The 25,917-nt window shown below is 35.3% G+C and overlaps 1 protein-coding gene across 4 annotated transcripts in view; it reads left to right on the plus strand.

The window, feature by feature from the left end:
- LOC123562001 (transient receptor potential cation channel subfamily M member 2-like) overlaps positions 1-25,917 on the plus strand; it is a 98,817-nt gene that overhangs the window by 67,280 nt on the left and 5,620 nt on the right. The window contains exons 18-32 of one of the 4 annotated variants that reach the window (XM_053531197.1): positions 1,917-1,955; positions 5,025-5,171; positions 5,563-5,662; positions 6,149-6,374; positions 6,853-7,020; positions 9,371-9,409; positions 13,054-13,251; positions 13,983-14,114; positions 14,877-15,040; positions 15,413-15,503; positions 15,958-16,132; positions 16,625-16,784; positions 19,092-19,279; positions 21,831-21,963; positions 25,566-25,712. In XM_053531197.1, coding sequence (XP_053387172.1) covers positions 1,917-1,955; positions 5,025-5,171; positions 5,563-5,662; positions 6,149-6,374; positions 6,853-7,020; positions 9,371-9,409; positions 13,054-13,251; positions 13,983-14,114; positions 14,877-15,040; positions 15,413-15,503; positions 15,958-16,132; positions 16,625-16,784; positions 19,092-19,279; positions 21,831-21,963; positions 25,566-25,712 — 2,107 coding nt within the window. Of the gene's footprint in view, positions 1-1,916; positions 1,956-5,024; positions 5,172-5,562; positions 5,663-6,148; positions 6,375-6,852; positions 7,021-9,370; positions 9,410-9,940; positions 9,965-13,053; positions 13,252-13,982; positions 14,115-14,876; positions 15,041-15,412; positions 15,504-15,957; positions 16,133-16,624; positions 16,785-19,091; positions 19,280-21,830; positions 21,964-25,565; positions 25,713-25,917 lie in introns of all 4 variants that reach the window. The other 3 variants (XM_053531203.1, XM_053531209.1, XM_053531215.1) reach the window with 3 other exon arrangements.

Here is a 25,917-nt window from a genome sequence, read left to right on the forward strand (position 1 = left end):
AACCGTTTCCTGACGATAACTTGAGAATGTTTGGTCCTAGGATCACTTAACTTATAGGGAGGTTGATCATGACCAGTAGATGACCCTTGTTGATTTTGAGGTTTGACTTTGACATTGGCTTACTTCTGTGACAAGGCTGTATTGTATGGGGTATGATTTGTCACTCCTGTGACAGCTGTAGTTTATGGTTTGATTTGATACAAACTTGCAAAATATTTTTAACAACAATAGATCTTGGATTCCATGATGAATCCGTCAGATCCAATCATAGATTCTGGAGTTCCCTGATAGACGCCTGAAAGAGCCAAAATTTGTGAACACGATAGAAGTGACATTTTACAATTGATTTTAACCACACTTAATCAAGTCACAATCAGATCTCGGTTCCCTTCGAAAACTGGCTAGATTCCATCAAGGGTTCTAGAGTTATTGCCAAAATTTTATATTTTCAAATTGGCACTTTCAGCCGTACAGAGATTTCATTAATGCTTTGATTTGATACAGACTTGCACAGAATGCTTATCCTGATGATCCGTAGGCCTGGTTCGAAACTGGGTCATGTGGGGTCAAAAACTACGTCAACCGATCAGATCAAAGGAAAAGCTTGGTAACACCCTAGAGGTCTTCATTTATGACCATATCTTCATGAAACTTGGTCAGAATGTTTATCTTGATGATTCCTAGGTCAAATTTGAAATTGGGTCATATGGGATCAAAAACAAGGTAACCTTGTCAAATCAAAAGAAAAGCTTGTTAACACTTTTGAGACCACATTTATGATCCTACCTTTATGAAACTTGGTGAAATTATTTGTCTTGATGGTTCCTAGGTCAGGTTCAAAACTGGGTCATGTGAGGTCAAAAACTAGGTCACCAGCTGAAATCAAAGGAAATGCTTGTTAAGACTCCAGAGGCCATATTTGTGAACATATCTACATGAAACTTGGTAAGAATGAATATCTTCATGATTCTTAGGCCTAGTTTGAAACTAGGTCATGTGGGGTCAAAACTAGGTCATCACTGAAATTAAAAAGCTTGTTAACACTTTATAGGCCACATTTATGACCCTATCTTCATGAAACTTGGTCAAAATGTTTATTTTGATGATTCCAATGTCAAGTTTAACAGGTGAGCGATCTAGGGTTATCATGACCTCTTGTTACAAAGTTATGCCCCTTGTATGACGTAGTTACTTTTGGTTAAGTTTTTGTGTGTAACTAAAAGCATGTATCTCAGTAACAACTAAGAGAATGGATTGAAAAATCACATTTTGCTTTTTCATTAACTTACTTTCTGTTTAGCGAATAGGTAGAGATATTGGACTCATTTATTCATCCTCCACAGTGTCCCAGTCCCAATTTGGTTAAGTTTTTGTATGTAAGCTAGTATCTTAATAACCACTAGTGGGAATGGATTGAAAGTTTACAAACTTATTCACTGTGATGAACTGACTTTAACCATTGAGCAGGTTCCATAACTCTCTTTTGCTGTTTTACAAAATATGCCTCTTTTTTGACCTAGCAATTTTTGTTTAAATTTTTGTTTGTATGCTGGAATCTCAATACCCACTAATGGGAATGGATTGAAACTTCACAAACCTGCTTTTATGTGATGATTAGACATGCAATTCACAGGTTTCATAACTCTACTTTGTATTTTTACAAAATTGTGCCTCTTTTTTGACCCTGATATTTATTCACTAGACAAAGCTGTTGAATAGTTGAGCTTTGCTGTCCTTTGACAGCTCTTTTTTTTTTAAATATTTTACTTGTTTCAGTGACAAGGATTTTGGATAGTCCACAGTTGCTGTCATCTAGGAACTGTTGTTGATTAACAATTTACAGACCATTAAATCAGAAGTTTTGTTGTCATTTATATTGTGTTGCTATTAATATGTTGTTGTTATGCAATTTACAGACCATAGAAACAGCTCTATATACACCGGTTCTGTATCAGGTAGTCTCTCCTTTATCTTCTTTAATGCAGTGTACTTACTGACATATTTCACCCCTGCACATTTATATGTGAGATAATCTGTCATGAACACCAGCACTTTCTTCAGTAAAATCAAGGCAAAACCCTTTCTTAATACATTTTAAAGCAATTCAAGCAATATCTGTTTAGAATAGACTTGGGGTGATTTGATTTTGATTAGTCATTTTTAGAATAAATACATTTTAGCTAACCTAATAGGTATTATTCAAATAGTATACAATACTAACCCTACAAACATTTTTGCACATTTGCAACATTGTAAATATGTTTATCTTGAGTTTAAGACTTTTTGAAAGCAATATAAAGGAAATTAAACTAGTATTTAATAAGTTTTATGTTAAGTATCATGTTGCCAAAAATTTAGCTAGATATTACATATCAGTCAACATTTCCATTAAAATGAAGCAGTAACTAGTATTTAATAAATTGTATCATGGATTTGCTAGGGAGGCATGTGTCATATTGTTGACATGGTTCTTGTTCCTTTTGAGCTATCTGTGACAATCTTCCAAAGTTGAAATTTGTCGTACACAATGTGATACTTGTCTACTGGTAATTCTTTTGTATTAATTAATTGAAAACTGTCTTTCAGGATGTAAAATAATATAGAATTAATATGTTGCCAAAACATTTAGTCAGATATTACATATAAGTTAACACTTATATCAAAATAAAGTAGTCCCTTGTTATTTAAACAGAAATTCTGGCTGAAGTTTTACATTGTATGCAGGTTCTCAGAAACTGTCTCAAACTAATCATGTTTTCAGTATTATAAGATGACCTAACATTACACTAGCTTACAAGTCATAAAATTTTTGCCCCTTTAAACTTAGAATTTTTGTGATAGTATTGCATATTAAAGCAGGTGTCATACAAACAATTTGACTGAATGTTTTTACATCACAAGTCTTTGGCATCATTAGCTGATCTCACTGAACAGGTTTTATAACTGTAGCTTACATTTGGCATTTTTTTTTTTGCAATTATGCCCCTTTTTCATAGTTTCAAGTTTATGTGATAGTTTTGCATGTAAGTACACATCATCAGCAGAAGTGGACATGAACATATTTTTATGACTTCTATGTCTGATCATTTTTTCTTGAGATATGGCCTTTTCTTGGATTTTGAAAAGTTACAACTACATCTCTGTATACTCATGCCCTACTACAATTTTTCTCCAATTTAAATGAAACTTGGTTAATATCATCAGCATCAAGTAAACAGGTATTTTGTCTGGAGTTTCATGCAGATTTTTTAAAAATTCTAGACTATGTAACAGTATTCTATCACAAATTTCCAGGGGTTGACTGTTGACATCATTCTTGTTCCTTCTATTGGTAGCACTTGAGTCAATTATTCCGATCTTCCAAACTGTTGAAATTAATCCTACACATTCTAGTTCTCTCATCTTAAATAATTGAAAACTGTCTTACAGGAAATGGAAGTTTCCAGTTTCTTTTATAATATGAATGTGGCATTGGTCGTCAAAAATCTTGGTTTAGGTTTCTGCTTTCTCTTTCACATTTTTATTGATCATGAACTGTCATACATATAAATAATTTGCTTTTGAAAGGCTCTATATGGGATAAATACAAGAAATGTCAAGTTCTGAGAAATATATGAGAAATCATAATGTTGTTTGCATTATACTGTTGCAAAAATAAAAGTGTTTACATGGTCTAAGTACTAATTATCTTGAGTTTTTAAATAATGAATAGTTTTTTGTTATCAATAGAAACAAATTTCAAACTGTAGAGCAAAAATGTTCTAGAAGCTTTTAAAAAGAATTTTTTAAGGTTCTCCTTGGCCTTTGATAAAAATTTACTTAGGTATAATAGTTGAGCTCTCAATATGATTATAGTACGGTAGATACCCATGTATAATGCGCAGTTTTTTGACCCCCTGGGACCACCCACGAATCGTGGGTGCGCATAATACACAGGTATAGATAATTTTCCAACTTCAAAGCAAGTTTGTTACCGATGTTCGCCATTTTGGTAAAGGGAAACTACTCCCCGTGCTTACTGTCTCCGCTAAAATCTAAGATTGCCGTTAAGTTCCGTAAAAGATTGAATTGTTTATTTTTCTTTCAAACAAAATTAATTTCATATAAATTTAAAAGTATTTTGACGAAAGAAATGTTTATAAATCACAAAAATTATGATACTAATTAAAGATCGAGAATTATCTTTAACCGAGATCAAACTGTGAACAACATAATTGACACGAGTTGACATGTTAATTGCCGGTAATTACTGGCTATTTGATCGTGACAAAAAGACTATCACACCTTTTGTTATCAGTTTGAATTGAGAAGCTCATGTCATTTTGAAAGATACCATTCCGAAATATTGAATCAGCTGCTATTTATTTATTCAAAATAGTGAATTAAAAAAGGTAAAACAACAAATATAACAATATTTTACTGGTTTTATTTTCGAGAGAACAAAAATCGATAGTACCACGAGACCGATGCTGCTCTCCGTTGCGGAGATAAAATTTATTACCGGTGTCGATGTAAACTCGACTTTCGTTTTCCATCCACCTCAAAATTGACCAAAAATGTTTTTTTTCCCAGGATTTTGGGCTAAGATTGGGGGTGCGCATTATACACGGGTGCCCATTATACATGGGTATCTACGGTACTAATATTATTATTTCTTTATTATACCCTTCTAATTCAAGTGGTGCACATAATTATCTTCAATTCAGTTCAGTTCATACATCCCATTATTACTTGCTAGTCTGTAGTTTGTACTATTGACTGGTCTATAATTCTACTGAATTGCTTGCCTGTCAGTTGTCAGAACTATTTGCTCTCGGTCTTTCTAGCTTCAGGCAATAGTTTTGACTATTGACTAGCACGGCATTCTCTGATTCAGTGTATACATCTGTTGGAGAAATGGAACAGTTCTAAAGTTAGATTAAATCAAAATGATACTTTTTTAAGAAAATAAAAACTGACTAAAATGTAAAGACTTCTTTTTGGTAATGCTACCATTTGCCTTACTTTTGTGCTTTATTTTTCAGCTGAAAGTGCAAAACAGTTTTTCAAAAGGAAGAGACAAGAGTATGACTTTAACAAACAGGCTGAGAGAGAGCTGTTTCTCTGGGCTATCCTGTTTAACAGAAGAGAACTAGGCAAAATGATGTGGAGGGCTGGAGAGGATCAGCTAGGTATACAGCTTTTTAGCTCACCTGAGCAAAAACTGCTCTTTGTAAGCTTTTAGCTTCTGTAGGATCTTTGGCCATTTGTCATCCGAAGTTTCTTTAAAGAACATCTCCTTAACCACCAAGTCAGTTTCTTTTGAACTATAAAGGCAAGTGTAAAATATTTACAACTATAATGATGATGATGTTGACACCAAAGCAGAGGTGATGTTGATGATGACAATGCTGTTGATGATGATGAGGAGGAGGAGGACAATGATGAATGATGAGATGATGATGATGCTGCTGCTGATGATGATGATGTTCAATTGCAGATTCAGTTCTTTTAGTGTGTGCAATTGTAAGGGCATATGATATTGTAACTGTTATTTGTACTGTTGATGATTTTGTGTTACAGGCGCAGCACTGGTGGCTTGTGCGATCTTGAAGGCACTGGCATCTGTAGCTGATGATGATGAGGAATTAGAACTTAGTCAAGATCTAGAAGATCATGCAAAGTGAGTGAATCTGTTACATTTTAAATCTGAGGAAAACTTTCACTAGTGATGTGAGTGATTGATGTGTATGGTGGAGAACATTTTGTCACATACATTTTAACATTTCTGTGATATTTATTAGTGCTTCTCTTCATAGAAGAAGTGGTATATGGTTTGCTTCGTGTCAGTCTGTTAACCCTAACCCTGCTAAATTTCTATAATGAACTTATCCATCTTTCAATTTGGACAGTACCATTTACTGTTAAAAGGGGTGCATACTAAAAAGATACTGACTGAATGGCGAACAGTGATGATCATGATCAGACTGCATGGATGTTGAAACTGAAAATGGTTAAGGATCTATTGCTCAAGAATGCGGCTGTAAGGGGCAAGTGATTTGCACACAGCCACCTTAACCACTTGGCCATGGAGACCCCTTCTTGTTCAGATGTAATCAGGATATAACTTGGGAATATAACTTTTAGAAAAAACATGTTAAACTTGCAGTATGTATGAAGATATGGCTGTGGGTGTTGTATCTGAATGTTACAAGAGGGATAAGATGATGGCCCATCAGTTGTTGGTACGGCGACTAGAACACTTCGGAAAAACTACACTGTTCACACTAGCTGACACACATACTCTGATGAAGTTTATGGGAAATACTTGCTGTCAGACAAAACTGAATCTCATTTGGAAAGGACGTATGGCGCTGTATACTCAGTCCTGGAAGGTAAAATGATTAGGATATTTTGACTTATCCTGTTTTAAAAGTGAAAGATTTTACTTGTTTTCGGCCAGCCACATTGATAGATATATGTATTTGGCTACTTTGTAAGGTTCATATTAAAAAAAAAATCATACTGAATACTTAGTATAAATGAACCTTAAAATCAGAAATTTTCTCAAAGGATTAATTTTTACCAATTTAGCATTTAAATTGTGGTACTTTACAAAAATAAATCCACTCAAAAACTCAGACTTTAAGTACTGTCACAGAAAAATGTACAGCATATTTGAGGATTAAACCTTGCATTATCTGACTGTTAATAAATTTTGTGAAAATTTTGTTCTTGCAGCTTAATCTGATAATAAAGTAATTAAAATTGTTCTCAACCTTAATATATTTGCAGATAATGTTGGTGGTGGTGTTTTCATTCTGTGTACTAACCATAAAAATTAAAATCATTTTTATCTTAATTCATTTGCAGATAATGTTGTCGCTTGTGTTTCCATTCTGTGTACCAACTATAAAATTTACAACGAACGAAGGGTTGTTGCCAGGGTCTGGTCAGGATAACGATGAGTTTGATGACCTTGACGAAGGTGAAGAAAGCATGGAGCCTCAAAAGGAAAATGTTGTCGTTATTTCAAACAAGGTATACACTAATATTGGGTTGTACTTGTCAAATCTGGTATATAGTATTCAATAGAAAACTAAGAAATGTAGATCTACACTGTCTGTTAGATTGAACCAAATGCTTTCTTTCTTATGTTGTAGATGTAGATAGCACTAAAACTTTATAATACTTTGCAGTGACAATTTTAATTTTGCTGCAGAAGTTTTATTATCTTGTGTCCTTTTTAGCTCATCTGATTTTTTGAAAAAAAAATGATGAGTTATTGTCATCACTTGAGCGGTTGTCGGCGTCGGCGTCGGCGTTGCCTGGTTAAGTTTTATGTTTAGGTCAGCTTTTCTCCTAAACTATCAAAGCTATTGCTTTGAAACTTGGAATACTTGTTCACCATCATAAGCTGACCCTGTATAGCAAGAAACATAACTCCATCTTGCTTTTTGCAAGATTTATGGCCCCTTTTGTACTTAGAAAATATCAGATTTCTTGGTTAAGTTTTATGTTTAGGTCAACTTTTCTCCTAAACTATCAAAGCTATTGCTTTGAAACTTGGAATACTTGTTCACCATCATAAGCAGACCCTGTACGTCAAGAATCATAACTCCATCTTGCTTTTTGCAAGATTTATTGCCCCTTTTGGACTTAGAAAATCAGTTTTCTTGGTTAAGTTTTATGTTTAGGTCAGCTTTTATCCTAAACTATCAAAGCTATTGCTTTAAAACTTGCAACACTTGTTTACCATCATAAGTTGACCCTGTATAGCAAGAAACATAACTCCGTCCTGCTTTTTGCAAGATTTATGGCCCCTTTTTGACTTAGAAAATATCAGATTTCTTGGTTAAGTCTTATGTTTAGGTCAACTTTTTCTCTTAAACTATCAAAGCTATTGCTTTGAAACTTGCAACACTTGTTCACCATCATAAGTTGACCCTGTATAGCAAGAAACATAACTCCGTCCTGCTTTTTGCAAGATTTATGGCCCCTTTTTGACTTAGAAAATATCAGATTTCTTGGTTAAGTCTTATGTTTAAGTCAACTTTTCTCATAAACTATTAAAGCTATTGCTTTAAAACTTGCAACAGTTTTTCACCATCATAAGTGGACACTGTACATCAAGAAACATAACTCTATCCTGCTTTTTGCAAGAATGATGGCCCTTTTTAGACTTAGAAAATCATGGGTAGGACAATATTTCTATTACACAAAAAAAATCAGATGAGCGTCAGCACCCGCAAGGCGGTGCTCTTGTTATCTATCTTGCATCAGAATTATATTTTATATATATGTACATATTTATATATGTAGTGGATAGTAGGTTTGTACAGGGGTATCTTTTTAAAGCTTAAGGAATCTTAAAGGGATTGTTTCTGCCCTGTCCATCCAACATACTTCATTTCCTTCATAGGGTGATAGATACCCCTAATGTTTTTGGGGTCATTCCATCAAAGGTCAAGGTCACAGGGGCATGAACATGGAAAACCATTTTTGATCAGTAACATGAGAACCCCTTGACCCAGAATGTTGAAAATTCATAGGATGATAGGATATGCAGAGCAGATGAGATGAACCCTAACGATTTTGGGGTGATTCCAGGGTCAAGGTTGCAGGGGCCTGAATATGGAAAATTGTTTCCATCAGTAATTTGAGAATCACTTGACCTGGAATGTTTAAACTTCATGGGTTGATTGGACATGCAGTGTAGATGACCCCTAATGATTTAGGAAATCAGTAACTTGAGAACCACTTGACCCAGAATGTTTAAACTTCATAGGATGATTGGACATGCAAAATAGATGACCCCTATTGATTTTGGGATCACTCCATCAAAGTTCAAAGTCACAGGGGCCTGAACATGGAAAACATTTCCTATCAGTAACTTGAGAACCACTAGACCCAGAATGTTGAAACTTCAAAGGATGATTAGACATACAGAGTAGATGACCCCTATTGATTTTGGGGTCATTTGATTAAAAGTCAAGGTCACAGGGGCCAGAATATGGAAAATCATTTCCAGTCCATAACTTGAGAACCACTTGACCAAGAACATTGAAACTTCATGGGATGATTGGACATGCCTAGTAGATGATCCCTATTGCATTTCAGTCACAAAGTCAGCCATCAATGTCTGTTTGATTTTCGCTCCTGTCCCTTATTGACTCCTTGCCTTATTGCTTCTATGCTTTGGGGGGAGACATGCGCTTTTCTACAAATTTTAAAGCATCTTCTAGTTGGACTTTGGGTCACAGGTGCATTTCCTATCATGAGAAGACTTTATTGTTTCCCAATCAAGGTGCATGACTTAGCAAAATTGTTTAAATAGAATTTGTCATCTTTCATGGCCATAAATATCTATCTATACATGTACCATATTTAGGTAAAACCAGATGTTGGGAGTATTGCTGAAAACTATAAGGTACATGTTTTTTTTTATTGTACATGACGTTGTAGTACTGCTGCATGAATTTTGTTTTGTTTTTGTGGTTTTGGTGTTTTGGAAGTCATAGCAGTAACATTAACCTTTTTGTTATATCTGTCATTCTTTGCAGAAAAAAATATTGTCATGTTGATGTGAAATTAGCAAGTACTATATGAGACTGGCTTTACCAGATGGGTTTTGCCGGTATCACCAGTCCAGTGTGCAAGAATGGGCAGTTCAGACCGTAGAACTGTCTTCAAGGTTATAAAACTTGAGTTTTGAGTCCAGTCTTAGAATGCTTTCCTGTCATTGGTCAATATCAAATTTGAACCTAGAATCAACCAACCAGATACTGTAAATTTTGACTGGTCTGAAGACTTATCTTTTTTATCTGGGTTTCTGGTGTTTTTAGAGGCAGACAGGAAAGTTATGCAACACAATTTGTTAGCTTAGAAATATAACGTCATAAATGCTATATAATTTCTATAGATCAATGACCTTATGAATAAGTATAGCTAACTGTTTCAGAGCAAAATTGGATTATGTGGAAAGGTAGTATTTTTTTTCTTTCCCATGGATACTAAAGCTGTGGCAACTTTAAGATTTGTTTTAGATTTTTGAGAACACAGTTTGCAGATAAAGGCATTTGATTTATAATCCTTAATACTAGGAAGAAGAATAAACCATTGATTTTTTTAACCTTCCTTTATTCTGCTAAACTTCTAAAATGGACTGGTCCATCATGCAATTTGGGCAGTACCACTTCTTATTCAAAGGGGTGTTCACTGAAAATTTACAGACTGAATAGCGAACAGTTGCAGACCGTGGTAAGCACTGGTCGCAATAGCAAAATCACATGCCGTCAAAAGCAGGCCAAAAGTTGAAATCAAAGTCTGGAAATTTGAGTGATAAGTTGACACAGCTTTTAGACATTTTGTAATTGTTTTCAAAAATCAGAAATTGTTCCACATATTTGCATGAACCACCTTTGTTTAAGTCACCCATAACAGTTCTCACCTGTTATTTTCTAACAAGTCGTGTGTTATACCCAATATACAGTAAAACACAGATTGCTCAAGAACTCAAGGGGAAGAGCAAAATGCTCGAGTTATTCATGGTTTCAAGGGACCCAAACATTAAATATTTTAGTTTGATTACCAATTATTTCATTGGAACAAAAGAGTGATGAGGATTAATAATTTACATGTGACATTTTTTCAAAAAATGTATTACAAGTTATCTGTGATAGACATTTCAATATGATATTTGTAAATGGCACATGTTAAAAGATAGGAATATTAACTGTTATGGCATCAAAACATAGTCCTAGTGTTGTTCATGATGTGGAAGTTAAACAGTTATCTTCTTGTACATGTTGTAGGTATGTCTCTAAGAGTAACAGATTGAAAATGATAAACATATTTGATAGAGTGTGCTTTAGCACACCTGAACTTTGTTCAGGGTGAGCTTGGTCCTTATATATACCCGTCTTAAATACTCAAAATGGTATCGTTTAGCCTCTTTTAGGACTTTCCAGAGCTAGATATAGAAAAAAACTTTTAAGACTTCTTCCAGTGACACACTTGATGGATCTTCGCCTAAGACTTCTTCCAGTGACACACTTGATGGATCTTCGCCAAACTTTTTCTGTGGCGTTCTGATTACCTTTCTCAAATGGTTCGGCTTGACAGCACCAAAAAGGAAAACCTTTAAACAACTTCTGCTCATGAACCACATGATTGATGTTTGCTAACTTGGTCAAAAGCATCAGCTTCATATATATCTTATTTCAGAATGATTTTTTTTCTTCACACTTAAAAATGTTGCATTTAGTTGTGGTGTGTCATGTCATAAATTTGAAGTTAAAAGGTCAAGGTAAGGTGAGCGCTTTTTTTGGTCATCATGGTCCTCTTCTTTTAAATTGTATACCCAGAAACTTTTCTTTTCTGTAAAATATTAGATGACTAAATTAATTACTTGCATGCTTATAAAGTTTTTGGTTGAATTTACTTAGTTTTTAGCTCGACTATTCGAAGAATAGTCTAGCTATTCTACTCACCCTGGTGTCGGCGTTGGCGTCGGCGTCGGCATCACACCTTGGTTAAGTTTTGCATGCAAGTACATACAGCCATCAATTAAAGGCATATAGCTTTGAAACTTATTTTTTCTTTTTCTAGGTCAATTACCAACCTCTCTGGGTCAAGTCCCATAACTCTGACATGTATTTTGAACAAATTATGCCCCCTTTTGGACTTAGAAAATTTTGGTTAAAGTTTTACATGCAAGTTACTATCTCCAAAACTAATGCAGATATTGAATTGAAACTTCACATGTGTCTTCGGGGTTATAAAACTAGTTGATAGCAGCAAGTCCCATAACTCTGACATTCATTTTGGCCAAATTATGCCCCCTTTTGGACTTAGAAAATTCTGGTTAAAGTTTTGCGTGCAAGTACATACAGCTATTTCTAAAAGGCATATAGATTTGAAACTTATTTTTTCTTTTTCTAGATCAATTACCAACCTCACTGGGTCAAGACCCATAACTCTGACATGTATTTTGAGCAAATTATGCCCCCTTTTGGACTTAGAAAATTTTGGTTAAAGTTTTACATGCAAGTGACTATCTCCAAAACTAATGCAGATAATGATTTGAAACTTCACATGTGTCTTCGGGGTTATAAAACTAGTTGATAGCAGCAAGTCCCATAACTCTGACCTTCATTTTGGCCAAATTATGCCCCCTTTTGGACTTAGAAAATTCTGGTTAAAGTTTTGCGTGCAAGTACATACAGCTATTTCTAAAAGGCATATAGATTTTAAACTTATTTTTTCTTTTTCTAGATCAATTACTAACCTCACTGGATCAAGTCCCATAACTCTGGCATGTATTTTGAGCAAATTATGCCCCCTTTTGGACTTTGAAAATTCTGGTTAACGTTTTACATGCAAGTTTCTATCTCCAAAACTAATGCAGATATTGAATTGAAACTTCACATGTGCCTTCGAGGTTATAAAACTAGTTAAGAGCAGCAAGTCCCATAACTGATATGCATTTTGGTAAAATTATTCCCCTTTTGAACTTAAAACTCTTTTGATATTTAACCTTTTTGGGTAATATTTTCCTGCTTCTGGGACAATATTTCGAATAGTCGAGCTTGGCTGTCTTACGGACAGCTCTTGTTTTTTTCCTTATCACTTCCACTCCACCAACATCAACATCAACACCTTCCTTACTCCTCCACTCACACAAAATCACAAAAATCACTATCAGTTTTCTTGCCATAGTTAGAAAATAATTGAACATCTGTGTTTATAATCAACCATTTTTAAGATAAAAGACTTCTCCATGGAGAAAGATTTTCAGGGACATTAATACAAAATGTCAAGATAATGGGTGCTGCCTTTTCAAGAGGTGTTTGTTCCTTGGTACATATACTAGTTGAACCTGCTGTAGTCACCACCTATATTAAGCCAGCTCTTGTCTTAGGCAACATACTCCATTAATTGATACTTTGTTCTTTTAAGCAGACACACTGTGTTACTCCCTTTGACTGACTTTGCAATACATTAAATACAGGTGAGATTGTATACTAAATGACTGTTTGTAATTTATAGTAATTTTATGTATTTCTTTAACAGGTAATGCCAAACACAGTATCTGGAGAGGGGCCAGAGGAGGAGATCTTTGTACGTTCAAAGTCCCGTCGGGGAAATAAAAAGAAGAAAAAGTTGTACAAAGTTCAGATGTTCAGTGATACGAGAACTGGAAGTATTGGACTTCTGGACGCCTTCTATTTCTTCTATACAGCGCCTGTATCAGTGTTTATCATCAATACAGTATGTATAAGATATAACCTATAAGGAAATCGCTTGAAGCATAGAATGCAACCAAGCAAAAAAGTAGCAGACACGGTTTGTGAGTGGTATTCAAATGTGCAACGCCACTCATGCCCTGTAGCACTGGCCTTAGCAGAACTCTATTTTATATACATAAAGATTGAATGGACTCGATGGTCCCAACAGACTGGAAAATATAACAACACTAGAGTCAAGCATTATTTTGTTTGTTCCTTTGTTAAAATATTGGACAAGATACATTGGTCTTTGCTCATCCCTCCAAACATCTCAAATACATTTTGTGACAAACACGGTAAAATTTGAATATCCCAAACTAAAACTTGTTTAACTATTTGTAATGAAAAGAAGACTTAATAATTTCAAATACTCAGCTTTACCATATCTCATTTACAATAGTTCTAACCTATTTTCAGAAAAAGAATAATGATACGTGAACGGCTGCAGAGCCTGATATTTTGGCACCCTATATTTAAATACAGCGCATTGTCATGGAAGGCATGAGTAGTATAATACATATGCAAAATCATTTAGTCCATAGATTTGTCATTTAATTTTTTCCTCAGTGGTGAAACATATGAGAATAATTGTTTAGCCAAGCTGTAGTTTTTCAAACCTCTTTCTGCCTGCATACTATCTGCAGATAGTATGATAATTTTCTGTTTATTGATTTTGCATTATTAAAAACAAAGAAATTATATTTTTTATTGCAGATATCCTATCTTGTTTTCCTGGCACTGTTTACCTACTTTGTGCTCACCAATCTCTATCCAGATAGAAGATCAATGATAGAGTATATTGTCTGGGGTTGGACAATTACAATGTTGATAGAAGAAATCCGGCAGGTAGGTAACCTTTTATAGCTCACCTAAGTGACAGAGAGTCAGGGTGTTTTCTTTTTTAAGTGGTGGGTATTCTGCATTCTTTGTCGCCCTCTTTGAAAATATTAATTATCAAAATTTGTACCAGTCTTGGTCTGAAGCATCTTTGCGTCAGATTTCTGGTTTCTTTGTTTTGGTTTGATGGTTATGTTTCACTTTACACATAGCTAAAGTTGTTAAAGCATTAACCCTTAGCCTGCTGCAGGCGAATTTAACAGCCTTTGCAAACAGCTTGGAACCAGATCAGACGCCGATTAAATCGGCGTCTGATCAGGTTCCAAGCTGTTTGCTACTCTGACAATATTTCTTCCAATTTTGGAGCAAATTGAATGAACTTTACAATTTTAGCAGACGACAATTTATCTAGCATGCTAAGGGTTAAGCAATTTACCATCACCATTGGTTACAGCTACAGGAGAGACTTGTAGAGCAAAACAAATCTGCATTGTAATAAAAACTGTTGATATTTAAACTATTTCTTAAACATTTTTAAACTTCAGTCTGTATACCATGATACATTTCATATGCTTTCCAATGACATAAAATCATTCTTGTAGTTTAACATAATATCAAACCAGTACTATCTCATGATATTCTTAATTTCTATTTTTCCCTGATATTAAATTTCCTTGTTTTTCATGTTTTGTCTTGTGACAAATGACCTTGACTTTGCGGTACATAACTTTAAAAATACTTCATCAGTGATCTTTGTCACTCTATTGTCAGGTTTTATCCAACGACAAGCGATCATTGTTGTACAAGTTACGAGGCTGGTTTGGATCTATGTGGAATCGGTTTGATTTGGCAATGTACTTGATATTTCTAATTTCTGTGATATTACGGTTTACCTTACCCAGTGAAAAATTTACATATGCCAGGGTGTTTTACAGGTAAGTTTATGTCATTATTGATGTAAAATATTTGGGTAATATACTATGTTGATAGGAACTGATATTTGTCTTGATTAGCGGAAAGATTCTCAGTTGTAACATTATCTGAAAACATTTATCTATTCATGCTTTTAACAGATTAGCACAAGTTTACAAATATCATTTTGATATTTTACAAGAAGTAGAGCAGGTACAAGAATACATGTATAAGTAATAGCTACATCAATTAAGTAATAGTGTTTTGATAAGATAACTTGTATTTACTGAAAGGAGAAGGTTCATTGAACTCGTACTGTATCAGATTTAGTATTAAAGGTAAAAAAAAAAATGTTGGTGTATTAGGTAAGACTGATATTTTTGTTTTTATTTCAGTATTACTGTGGCCATGTATTATTTGAGGTTTATGCAAGTATTCTTTGTAGAAAAGAACATTGGGCCAAAAGTTATCATGATCACAAATATGGTAATTATTATTGTTGATTTACTGATATAATGATATCAGTTCTTTAGCTTCTTAAATAAGAATGACATTATTGTAGTATTTAAGCTGGTAGCTATAGAATAAGAAATATATTTGAGGGATGAACTTTTGTTATTTAATTAGTGCTTTAAGTTGATTTTTCGGGAAAATAATCCTATGTAAAACCTCAGAAAAAAATATACATCCATTGTGAAAATTTAGTAATTGTTCATTATTAAGTTCATTAATATGAGGAATCCAGGCTCTCTTGAGCAAAGTTCTATGTCTTACACTGTGCACAGCTGTGCCTGAAATAATTCTAAGAGAGGCACATGTGGTCTTCCTCCTCAATTCAACAGGGAAAATTAGCATGTGATTTCAGCTGGAGACTTAAAACCCCACAAAAAGCTAAAAACGTTTATGAACTAATAACAGAATAAAATGATGTGTATTTCAGGTGATAGATCTGATGTTTTTCCTTGGTATTTTCCTGTTTTTCCTGCTCAGTTTTGGTATAATGTACCAGGCAAACTTGTTCCCAAACTCCCCAGCTAGCTGGTACCTACTCAAGAGTGTATTATACATACCATACTGGCAGATGTATGGTGAACTTTTCCTCGAAAATCTTGAAGGTATCTAATTTTTCTTAAAGGGTTTAATTGTTTTTGATATTTTATGTTGATTATTGTTGCAAACGGTTTTTATTGTGTAATAAGTGCAAAGATAAGGTTCATTATATAACTACGGAGTCAATAGTTTCCTGTCACATTCTGGACATGGAAATCTGTATCATCTTTGAACAGTGTCAGAGGATGTGATTTCATAAATTTTACATCAATTTTACCCTTACAAGAATGCTACTTCTTTTGAAACATTAAAACCATTAGATTGCCAGTAGTGAAATATTATTTTGCAAAAAAATGTTGAACTCTCAGCTACAGAACTACCCCGGTAGTGGATGGGGCTATATCCGAGTGTAATTAAAAGCCTTATGGCTAGACTTTCTGCATTTTTGGTACATGGTAATAGATATCTCTCAAGATAGTGAGATAATGCTGATTGAAATTCCATTGAAAGTGCCATAGAATGATGGTTTCAATGTATCTAATATTTAAACATTTCAGGTGAACATCCTGCTGGCTGTACAAGTGATGAGAGTATCTGGCGCCCGGCTGGTGGTGCAGATAGATGTCCAGAGCAGAATGCTCTGGTTCCCCTTCTTGGTGCTGTTTACCTCATACTGACCAACATTTTGCTTGTCAACCTTCTCATTGCAATGTTCAGGTGAGTGATACTGCTTGGTACTCAATAAAGACTGTTAGTTGTTGTTCAGGAGTCATGTTTCAGTTAAGTATTTGCTTTATCATTTCCGATCAATAACTCAAGAACCATTTGACCCAGAACATTCAAACTTCATAGGGTGATAGGACTTACAAAGTGGATGACCCCTATTGATTTTGGGCTCACTTGAGCAAAGGTCAAGGTCACAGGAGCCTGAACGTGGAAAACTCTTTCCAATCAATAACTTGTGAACCACTTGGCCCAGTGTTGAAACTTCATAGGATGATTGGACATGCAGAGTAGATGACCCCTATTGATTTTTGGGTCACTTGATCAAAGGTCAAGGGCACAGGGGCCAGAACATGGAAAACTGTTTCCAATCTATAACTTGAGAACCAGTAGGCCCAGAATGTTGAAACTTCTTAGGATGATTTGACATGCCAAATAGATGATCCCTATTGCAGCCAACCATTGGTGTCTCTTTGACTTTTGCTTCTGTCCCATATTGACTTCTTGCCTATTACTGCTATGCATTGGGGGAGACATGCGCTTTTCTACAAAAGCATCTTCTAGTTATTTGTTATACTAGTACTTTGTTCTTTTGAGCAACAATTTTGTGCAAAATTTTCATTTGTCTTCCATGTCAGTTTCATGTGTAGAGGTTATGATTTGCTTGAAATTGATTATAATACCCAGGAAAATGACTTTTGTTTTGAGCCCGCTTGCAGAGAGCAAAGACATAGTCGTCCAAATGGCTGTTTGGTGTATGTGCGTTAGTGTGTGCCTTAGTTCGTGCATCCGTCCAGATTTTTTTTGTCATTCATGGATCAGTCTTGTTTATATTTGGCATGAATAATTACCTCAATGAGATGGAGTGTCATGCGCAAATCTTTAGCTTCCTATCTCAAAGGTCAAGGTCACACTAAGGTCAAAGTTCATGTCGGATCTGGTCTGGACCATCACTTTGACATGCATAAAGGAGTCTTGTTTATATTTGGCATGAATTTTTACCTTCATTAGAAGGAATGAGACCAGGTTCCTATCTCAAAGGTCAAGGTCATAATTCATTTTAGAGCATTTTAGAGCTTGTCCTGGCTTAACTTTGATAAATATGGAGCAGTCTTTTTTATTTGTCATAAATATTCACCTCCATGAGACGGGGTGTTGCAGGCAAACCACCGGTCCCTATCTTAAAGGTCAAGGTTACACTTAGGGGTCAAAGGTCATTTTAGAGCTTGTCCTGGCTGTAACTTTGCCATGCATAGAACAATCTTTTTTTTTTCGGCTTTAATGTTTGCCTCAATGAGACATAGTGTCGCTCATAACTCCAAGACCCCTACCTCAAAGGTAAAGGTCACATTTAAGAGTCAAAGGTCATTTTAGAGCTTGTCCGTGCCATAGCTATGACATGCATTGAGCAGTCTTACTTTTATTTGGCATAAATGTTTGCCTCAATGAGACAGAGTGTCACGCGCAAACCCCTCAAAGGTCAAGGTCACAATTAGGGGTCAGAGGTCATATAAGATCTTAGGCCATAACTTTGACATGCTTTGATAAATCATTTTTAGTTTTGCAGATCCCTTTTTTGTGGACTTACAATTTTTTTATATAAATACAATGTACTTCCCTTCGTTGTTACTATAAATAGCTTATTTTGTAACTTTTCTATTATTGGCCATAGGGAAACATAGAGACCACTTTCCTGTGGTACAACATGGATGATACACCAAATTGTTAGGTGTACTTTGACCTATCTCTGGTAAAGATTTTTTGTGGACCTAGAATTATTTTTTTTTGTATGTGTGGATGATTGTTTCTGTTGAATAACATTAGTTCGGGTCAAGATATTGAAATGAATCTTCTTTTTATTGGCTGAAATGTTTAAGTCATTCAGGTGGTGTGTCAACAACTAATTGACTGGATATTTTTGCTCTTTGGGCTTCAACAATTTAGTTGTTTGTTGTTGTTGTTTTTTTTGTGGGGGAGAGGGTAATACAGATTGGATCATCAAAAGATGGTTGCCAGTTTTATGCATAACATTTATATTTTCGTCTGCTTTTATCACTCTTCAGCCAATGTACAGAATAGCTGACATGTTTAAAAAACCTTGTTTCCATGGAATTTCCACATCTCTTGTATTAATTTTATTTCAAAGCTTTTTCTGTGGTAAGGTTGCACAAGTTTTTTGGCTGTTTGTAGAGGTGTACATCTTGCAGGTTTAGGCTGATGATACAGTCCAGCACAAAATTCTTTATACAGTTATTTGTTCATCTGTTTGCTTACATTATTTATTACAATTCTGTGTTACAGTTACACGTTTCAAATGGTACAGGACAAGTCGGAGCAGGTGTGGAGATTTTACCGTTACAGTCTGGTATACGAGTTCTACGACAGGCCAAAATTCTGTCCACCATTGATCATTTTCAGTCACATCTATAGATCTATAGTCTGGATCACCCGGAGGACTTGTTCCACCCAGAAATACCATAATGAATTCAGTATGTCATTTTCATTCATATGTCACTATTGGCTAGAAATCTGGTACATAATATCAAATGTTATATTGGTGATTAAGTTATTCATTTTTATTAGCTCACCTGTCACAAAGTGACAAGGTGAGCTTTTGTGATCGCGCGGTGTCCGTCGTCCGTCGTCCGTCCGTGCGTCCGTGCGTCCGTGCGTCCGTGCGTCCGTAAACTTTTGCTTGTGACCACTCTAGAGGTCACATTTTTCATGGGATCTTTATGAAAGTTGGTCAGAATGTTCATCTTGATGATATCTAGGTCAAGTTCGAAACTGGGTCACGTGCCTTCAAAAACTAGGTCAGTAGGTCTAAAAATAGAAAAACCTTGTGACCTCTCTAGAGGCCATATATATCACAAGATCTTCATGAAAATTGGTCAGAATGTTCATCTTGATGATATCTAGGTCAAGTTCGAAACTGGGTCACGTGGGGTCAAAAACTAGGTCAGTAGGTCTAAAAATAGAAAAACCTTGTGACCTCTCTAGAGGCCAAATTTTTCATGAGATCTTCATGAATATTGGTCAGAATGTTCAACTTGATGATATCTAGGTCAAGTTCGAAACTGGGTCACGTGGGGTCAAAAACTAGGTCAGTAGGTCTAAAAATAGAAAAACCTTGTGACCTCTCTAGAGGCCAAATTTTTCATGAGATCTTCATGAATATTGGTCAGAATGTTCACCTTGATGATATCTAGGTCAAGTTCGAAACTGGGTCAGTGGGTTAAAAACTAGGTCGTAGGTCTAAAAATAGAAAAACTTGTGACCTCTCTAGAGGCCATATTTTTCAATGGATCTTCATGAAAATTGGTGCAGAATGTTCATCTTGATGATATCTAGGTCAAGTTCGAAACTGGGTCAGTGCAGTTAAAAACTAGGTCAGTAGTCTAAAAAATAGAAAAACCTTGTGACCTCTAGAGGCCATATTTTTCAATGGATCTTCATGAAAATTGGTCAGAATGTTCACCTTGATGATATCTAGGTCAAGTTCGAAACTGGGTCACATGGGATTAAAAACTAGGTCATTAGTCTAAAAATGAAGTAAAACCTTGTGACCTCCTAGAGGCCTATTTTTAATGGATCTTCATGAAAATTGTCAGAATGTTCACCTTGATGATATCTAGGTCAAGTTCGAAACTGGGTCACGTGGGTTAAAAACTAGGTCAGTAGTCTAAAAATAGAAAAACCTTGTGACCTCTCTAGAGGCCATATTTTTCATGAGATCTTCATGAATATTGGTCAGAATGTTCATCTTGATGATATCTAGGTCAAGTTCGAAACTGGGTCACGTGGGTTAAAAACTAGGTCAGTAGGTCTAAAAATAGAAAAACCTTGTGACCTCTCTAGAGGCCATATTTTTCATGAGATCTTCATGAAAATTGGTCAGAATGTTCACCTTGATGATATCTAGGTCAAGTTTGAAACTGGGTCATGTGGGATTAAAAACTAGGTCAGTAGGTCTAAAAATAGAAAAACCTTGTGACCTCTCTAGAGGCCATATTTCTCAATGGATCTTCATGAAAATTGGTCAGAATGTTCACCTTGATGATATCTAGGTCAAGTTCGAAACTGGGTCACGTGGGGTTAAAAACTAGGTCAGTAGATCTAAAAATAGAAAAACCTTGTGACCTCTCTAGAGGCCATATTTTTCATGAGATCTTCATGAATTTTGGTCAGAATGTTCACCTTGATGATATCTAGGTCAGGTTCGAAACCGGGCCACGTGGGGTCAAAAACTAGGTCAGTAGATCTAAAAATAGAAAAACCTTGTGACCTCTCTAGAGGCCATATTTTTCATGAGATCTTCATGAATGTTGGTCAGAATGTTCACCTTGATAATATCTAGGTCAGGTTCCAAACTGGGTCACGTGGGGTCAAAAACTAGGTCAGTAGGTCAAAAAATAGAAAAACGTTGTGACCTCTCTAGAGGCCATATTTCTCAATGGATCTTCATGAAAATTGTTGAGAATGTTCAGTTTGATGATATCTAGGTCAGGTTCGTAACTGGGTCATGTGCAGTCAAAAACTAGGTCAGTAGATCGAAAAATAGAAAAACCTTGTGACCAGTCTAGAGGCCATATTTTTCAATGGATTTTCATGAAAACTGGTCAGAATTTTTTATCTTGATGATATCTAGGTCATGTGCTCAAAAACTAGGTCACTATTTCAAATAATAGAAATAACGACGTCATACTCAGTTCAACACTGAGTCATGTGGGGATAGGTGAGCGATTCAGGACCATCATGGTCCTCTTGTTGTAATTCTGATACAGTAAATTTGGTACCTTGTAATGAAATTTCGAACTTGTAAGGTTGTGCATATGACATTGTATAGAATATCATTCAGTGTTTAAATAATTGAAATTTCAACATTGTTTAGTGATATATATTCATAATACCCTTGTAAAGCCCAAGTCTGAAGTTTAAAACATGAACATTTACATTGTTATTGTTTGTTATGATTTTATATATGAAAAGAATGTAAATTTGCCATACTTAACCATAGCAATTGTTGGTTTGTGATTTCAGAATTGAATCTTGATGAAAAAGATAACAATCGACTGACCTTGTTTGTACGATCAGCAACTGAGAATTATCTTAATATTTCCCAGAAAGCTCAGAAAGAAGAGCTGGGTGCCAAAGTAGCTGACACAGCAAATAGGTATGTGGTGGCAATGGCCTGATCAGTAATTTGATTCACATTCTTGCCACTGGTCTTTTGTCACTGAATTATTTTTAGCTCACCTGTCACGTAGTGACAAGGTGAGCTTTTGTGGTCGTCCGTCCACAATTGCTTGTGAACACGATAGAGACCACATTTTGCATTCAATTTTAATCAAACTTGCACACAACTTGTATTGGCATAATATCTCGATTCCTTCTGAAAACTGGCCAGATCCCATCATAGGTTCTAAAGTTATGGCCCCTTAAAGGGCCAAAATTTGCTATTTTTGGCTTGTGAACACGATAGAGGCCACATTTTGCAATTGATTTTAATTAAACTTGCACACAACTTGTCTTGGCATAATATCTCAGTTCCTTTCGAAAACTGGCCAGTTCACATCATGGGTTCCAGAGTTATGGCCCCTTAAGGAGGTAGGTTACCTTAATATTTGTATGTGCGCATGTCAAACCGGAAGCTAACGTGACGATTTACGACGACGTTTACGACAAACTAAATGTGTTTGTATATCCATTCTTCAGAAAACAAATCCTGAACCTGTCTCCGATCTGATGCTTTATGGTTTAATAATGCAGAAATAATGAATAATTTGCCACAGAAACGCTTCAAAACAGTGTTGCCTTAAAATGATGTCATGACGTTACATGTCAGTTACTGCGCGAAATTAATAGCTCTTAATTTGAAAGTACGTAATTCTGTGCATTTTCTTTATTTGAACTATTTTCAGATAACCATTATTTGCTGAAATATTTTTTATGAGTCTTTTGCTTTTAATAATAATATTTTCTTTTATGTAGTTATATTGAAATCTTACGCGGAATGTAAGAAAATGGATGATGGTAACCAATGTTATTTGGAATATAGTTGAGTGAAAAGTTACTTGTTACGGCTGTTTTTCAAATAAAAAAATCTAGCAGTTTGATTTGTAATACCTATTTTTCAGTTTCCATTGATAATTTGTTACTTATATACTAAAACTAAGATCTAAAATTGTTCAAATTTCAGTAGAAAATTGTGGTTTCTTCAATTGAATTGATGTTACCATGGAAACGAAGCCCGTGACCTATATATCTAAATGTAAAATTCAAAAGCCTTGACACTGGTCTGTTTAAGGAACCCAGCTTCAGCTTTTTATTTTCATTTCAGCAATATCCATAAGAATAATAGCAGCATGCTGAACGATTTTTCCATGAAAAATGCCAGATGAAGGGTACTGCTGTAACTATTTTAAGCTGTGAAATTTGTTTGAATAAATGCAAATAACACGAAAATATAACTTACGTTAGAAATAATGTTTTAAAGCTACACTAACAAGAAAGATAATTTTATTCAATATTTTTTATAAGAAATTACGACAAAAAGCAAGATATAAGCTATTTTAAACATCTCTGTTGCCATGGTTACTTTAAACTTTAAGAAAAATAGGGTGCCATGTAAAGTGCTTGGTATTTTGCTAATAATATTACCCAAATATTCCATGTTGGGCCGGTGGTCTAGTGGTAACACGCTTGACTGTCAATCCAGAGGCCCGGGGTTTGAATCCCTGGAAATTTCTGAGATGCTCATGAGTGTCTCCCACCTAACTAGAGGCCTGTACTGGTTCTTCCCAGGAAAGACGGCTTCGCGTGTATCGGTGCTATACACCGGGCACGTTAAAGAACCAGACTGTCTATTCGAAAAAAGTAAGCCGGACACGTCTGTATCTGAAAAGTTCTCTCTGCCTGTTCTGGGGGCTTTATCTCACTCTGTCCCTCTGGTCAGATCGTTCTGTGTCTGTACTAGTAGAGGATGATTTCGCGCCCTGTGTGGCTGCAGTATATGTAAAGCACCTTTGAACGTGTTTATCATGAAAAGGGTGCTATATAAATCTGGTATAATAATAATAATAATTAACAGAAAGGCACTGAAGCCGTCGAAAAACACCTTTTACATAGTTGTTTAAAAATGAGAGAAAATGCATTACCATGGAAACACGAGCCCCGCAACATATACATTTTAAGCTTATATTAGAAAGCTAACGCGCATACTTGTAAAATTATCAATTATGCAGACTTCTACGGATATCATTGAAACTAAAATACACTGAAAAGTGTTAGATATCCGTATTTTCCTTCTTCTTTCAATGTAAAATACCTTTGGAGGGTCATGTTCTTCAATCCTGGATAAAAATTGAACTTGAAGGGACTGAGATAAATGAAATTGAGCTATTTTGGCTTTTGCAGCCATATAGAGACTTCATTTATGGTTTGATTTGATGCAAACTTGCAAAATATCTTTAACAACAATAACTCTTGGATTCCATGATGCATCTATCAGATCCATTCATAGGTTCCTGAGTTACGGCCCCTGATTGACCCCTGAAAGAGCCAAAATTTGTTAATTTTTACCTTGTGAACACAAAAGAAGTGACATTTTATATTTGATTTTAACCAAACTTACACACAACTTAAGTCACAATTAGAGCTTGGTTCCTTTCCGAAACCGGCTAGATTCCATCATGAGTTCTAGAGTTATTGCCCCTGAAAGTGGCAAATTTTTTAAATTTTGGCCCTTTCAGCAATATAGAGGTTTCATTTATGCTTTGATTTGATACGAACTTGCACAAAATGTTTATCTTGATGATTTCTAGGCCTGGATCTAAACTGGGTCATGTTGGGTCAAAAACTAGGTCATCGGGTCAAAAACTAGGTCATCAGGTCAAATCAAAGGAAAAGCTTGTTAACAACCTAGAGGCCACATTTATGACCCTATCTTCATGAAACTTGGTCAGAATATTTATCTTGATGATTCCTAGGCCAAGTTCAAAACTTGGTCATATGGGATCAAAAACTAGATCACCCGCTCAAATCAAAGGAAAAGCTTGAAAACACTCTGTGGGCAGTATTTATGACCCTACCTTCATGAAACTTGGTAAGAATGTTTTTCTCGATGATTCCCCTGCCAAGTTCAAAACTGGGTTATTTGGGGTCAAAAACTAGGTCACCACTCAGATCAAAGGAAAAGCTTGTTCACACTGTAGAGGCCACATCTATGACTCTATCTTCATGAAACTTGGTCAGAATGTTTATCTTTATAATTCAAAGGCCAAATTTAAAACAGGTGAGCGATATAGGGTCACCATGACCCTCTTGTCTCCTGATACACTTTTTATCCAGTTTGAGCTTTCTTTCTACAGAATGTTACCATAAGATACTCATGCCCCACCAATTAGTCTCATAAATAAGTCTTACTGAAATAACTAAAGCAGATTTGTAAACTGGGTATTTAAGGATGAATATGGAAGATGAAATTGCATATTCTATAAACGAATATCATATCAGGCTTAAAACGTATAATTAACATTTTAACCCTTATCATGCTGAACATGATTGATTCTGCCTTTGCGACCAGTGCAGATACTGATCAGCCTGCACATCTGTGGAGTCTGATCATAATCTGCACTGTATGCCATTCAGCCAGTATTTTTTTGGTAAGCACCCCTTTTAACAGTTAATGGTACTGTCCAAATTGAAAGATGGACAAGTTCATTATAGAAATTTAGCAGGGTAAAGGGGATAATGAAGAGTTATTTACATTTTCAGGATTGAAAGGGTAATAGAAGAGTTAGACAGTATCAAAGAACATGTTAAGCTGTCGAGAGTGTCCCCTATCCTAGATGAGAGTCGACCTGGAACAGCAGAACCAATGCTGATGGATACCACAGATACTATTATTCCATTATCAGCAAGGTATACTGAATAAAATCTAAACTGTCTCATTATTTTACTTTTATTAATTAGGATTTGTATGTATACGTGTTAGAGTGGGTTGAGAGTGTGTATTGAGGTAAACCAAGGATATTTAGGAACTCTTCATTCCAAAGAGTACCTAGACTCCAACAGTAACACTAACTCCTTTCATTTTCTTTCTGTTTAAATCTTGAGTAAGAAAATG

This window comes from Mercenaria mercenaria, chromosome 2 (genome assembly GCF_021730395.1).
Source record: "Mercenaria mercenaria strain notata chromosome 2, MADL_Memer_1, whole genome shotgun sequence".
Taxonomy (NCBI): domain Eukaryota; kingdom Metazoa; phylum Mollusca; class Bivalvia; order Venerida; family Veneridae; genus Mercenaria; species Mercenaria mercenaria.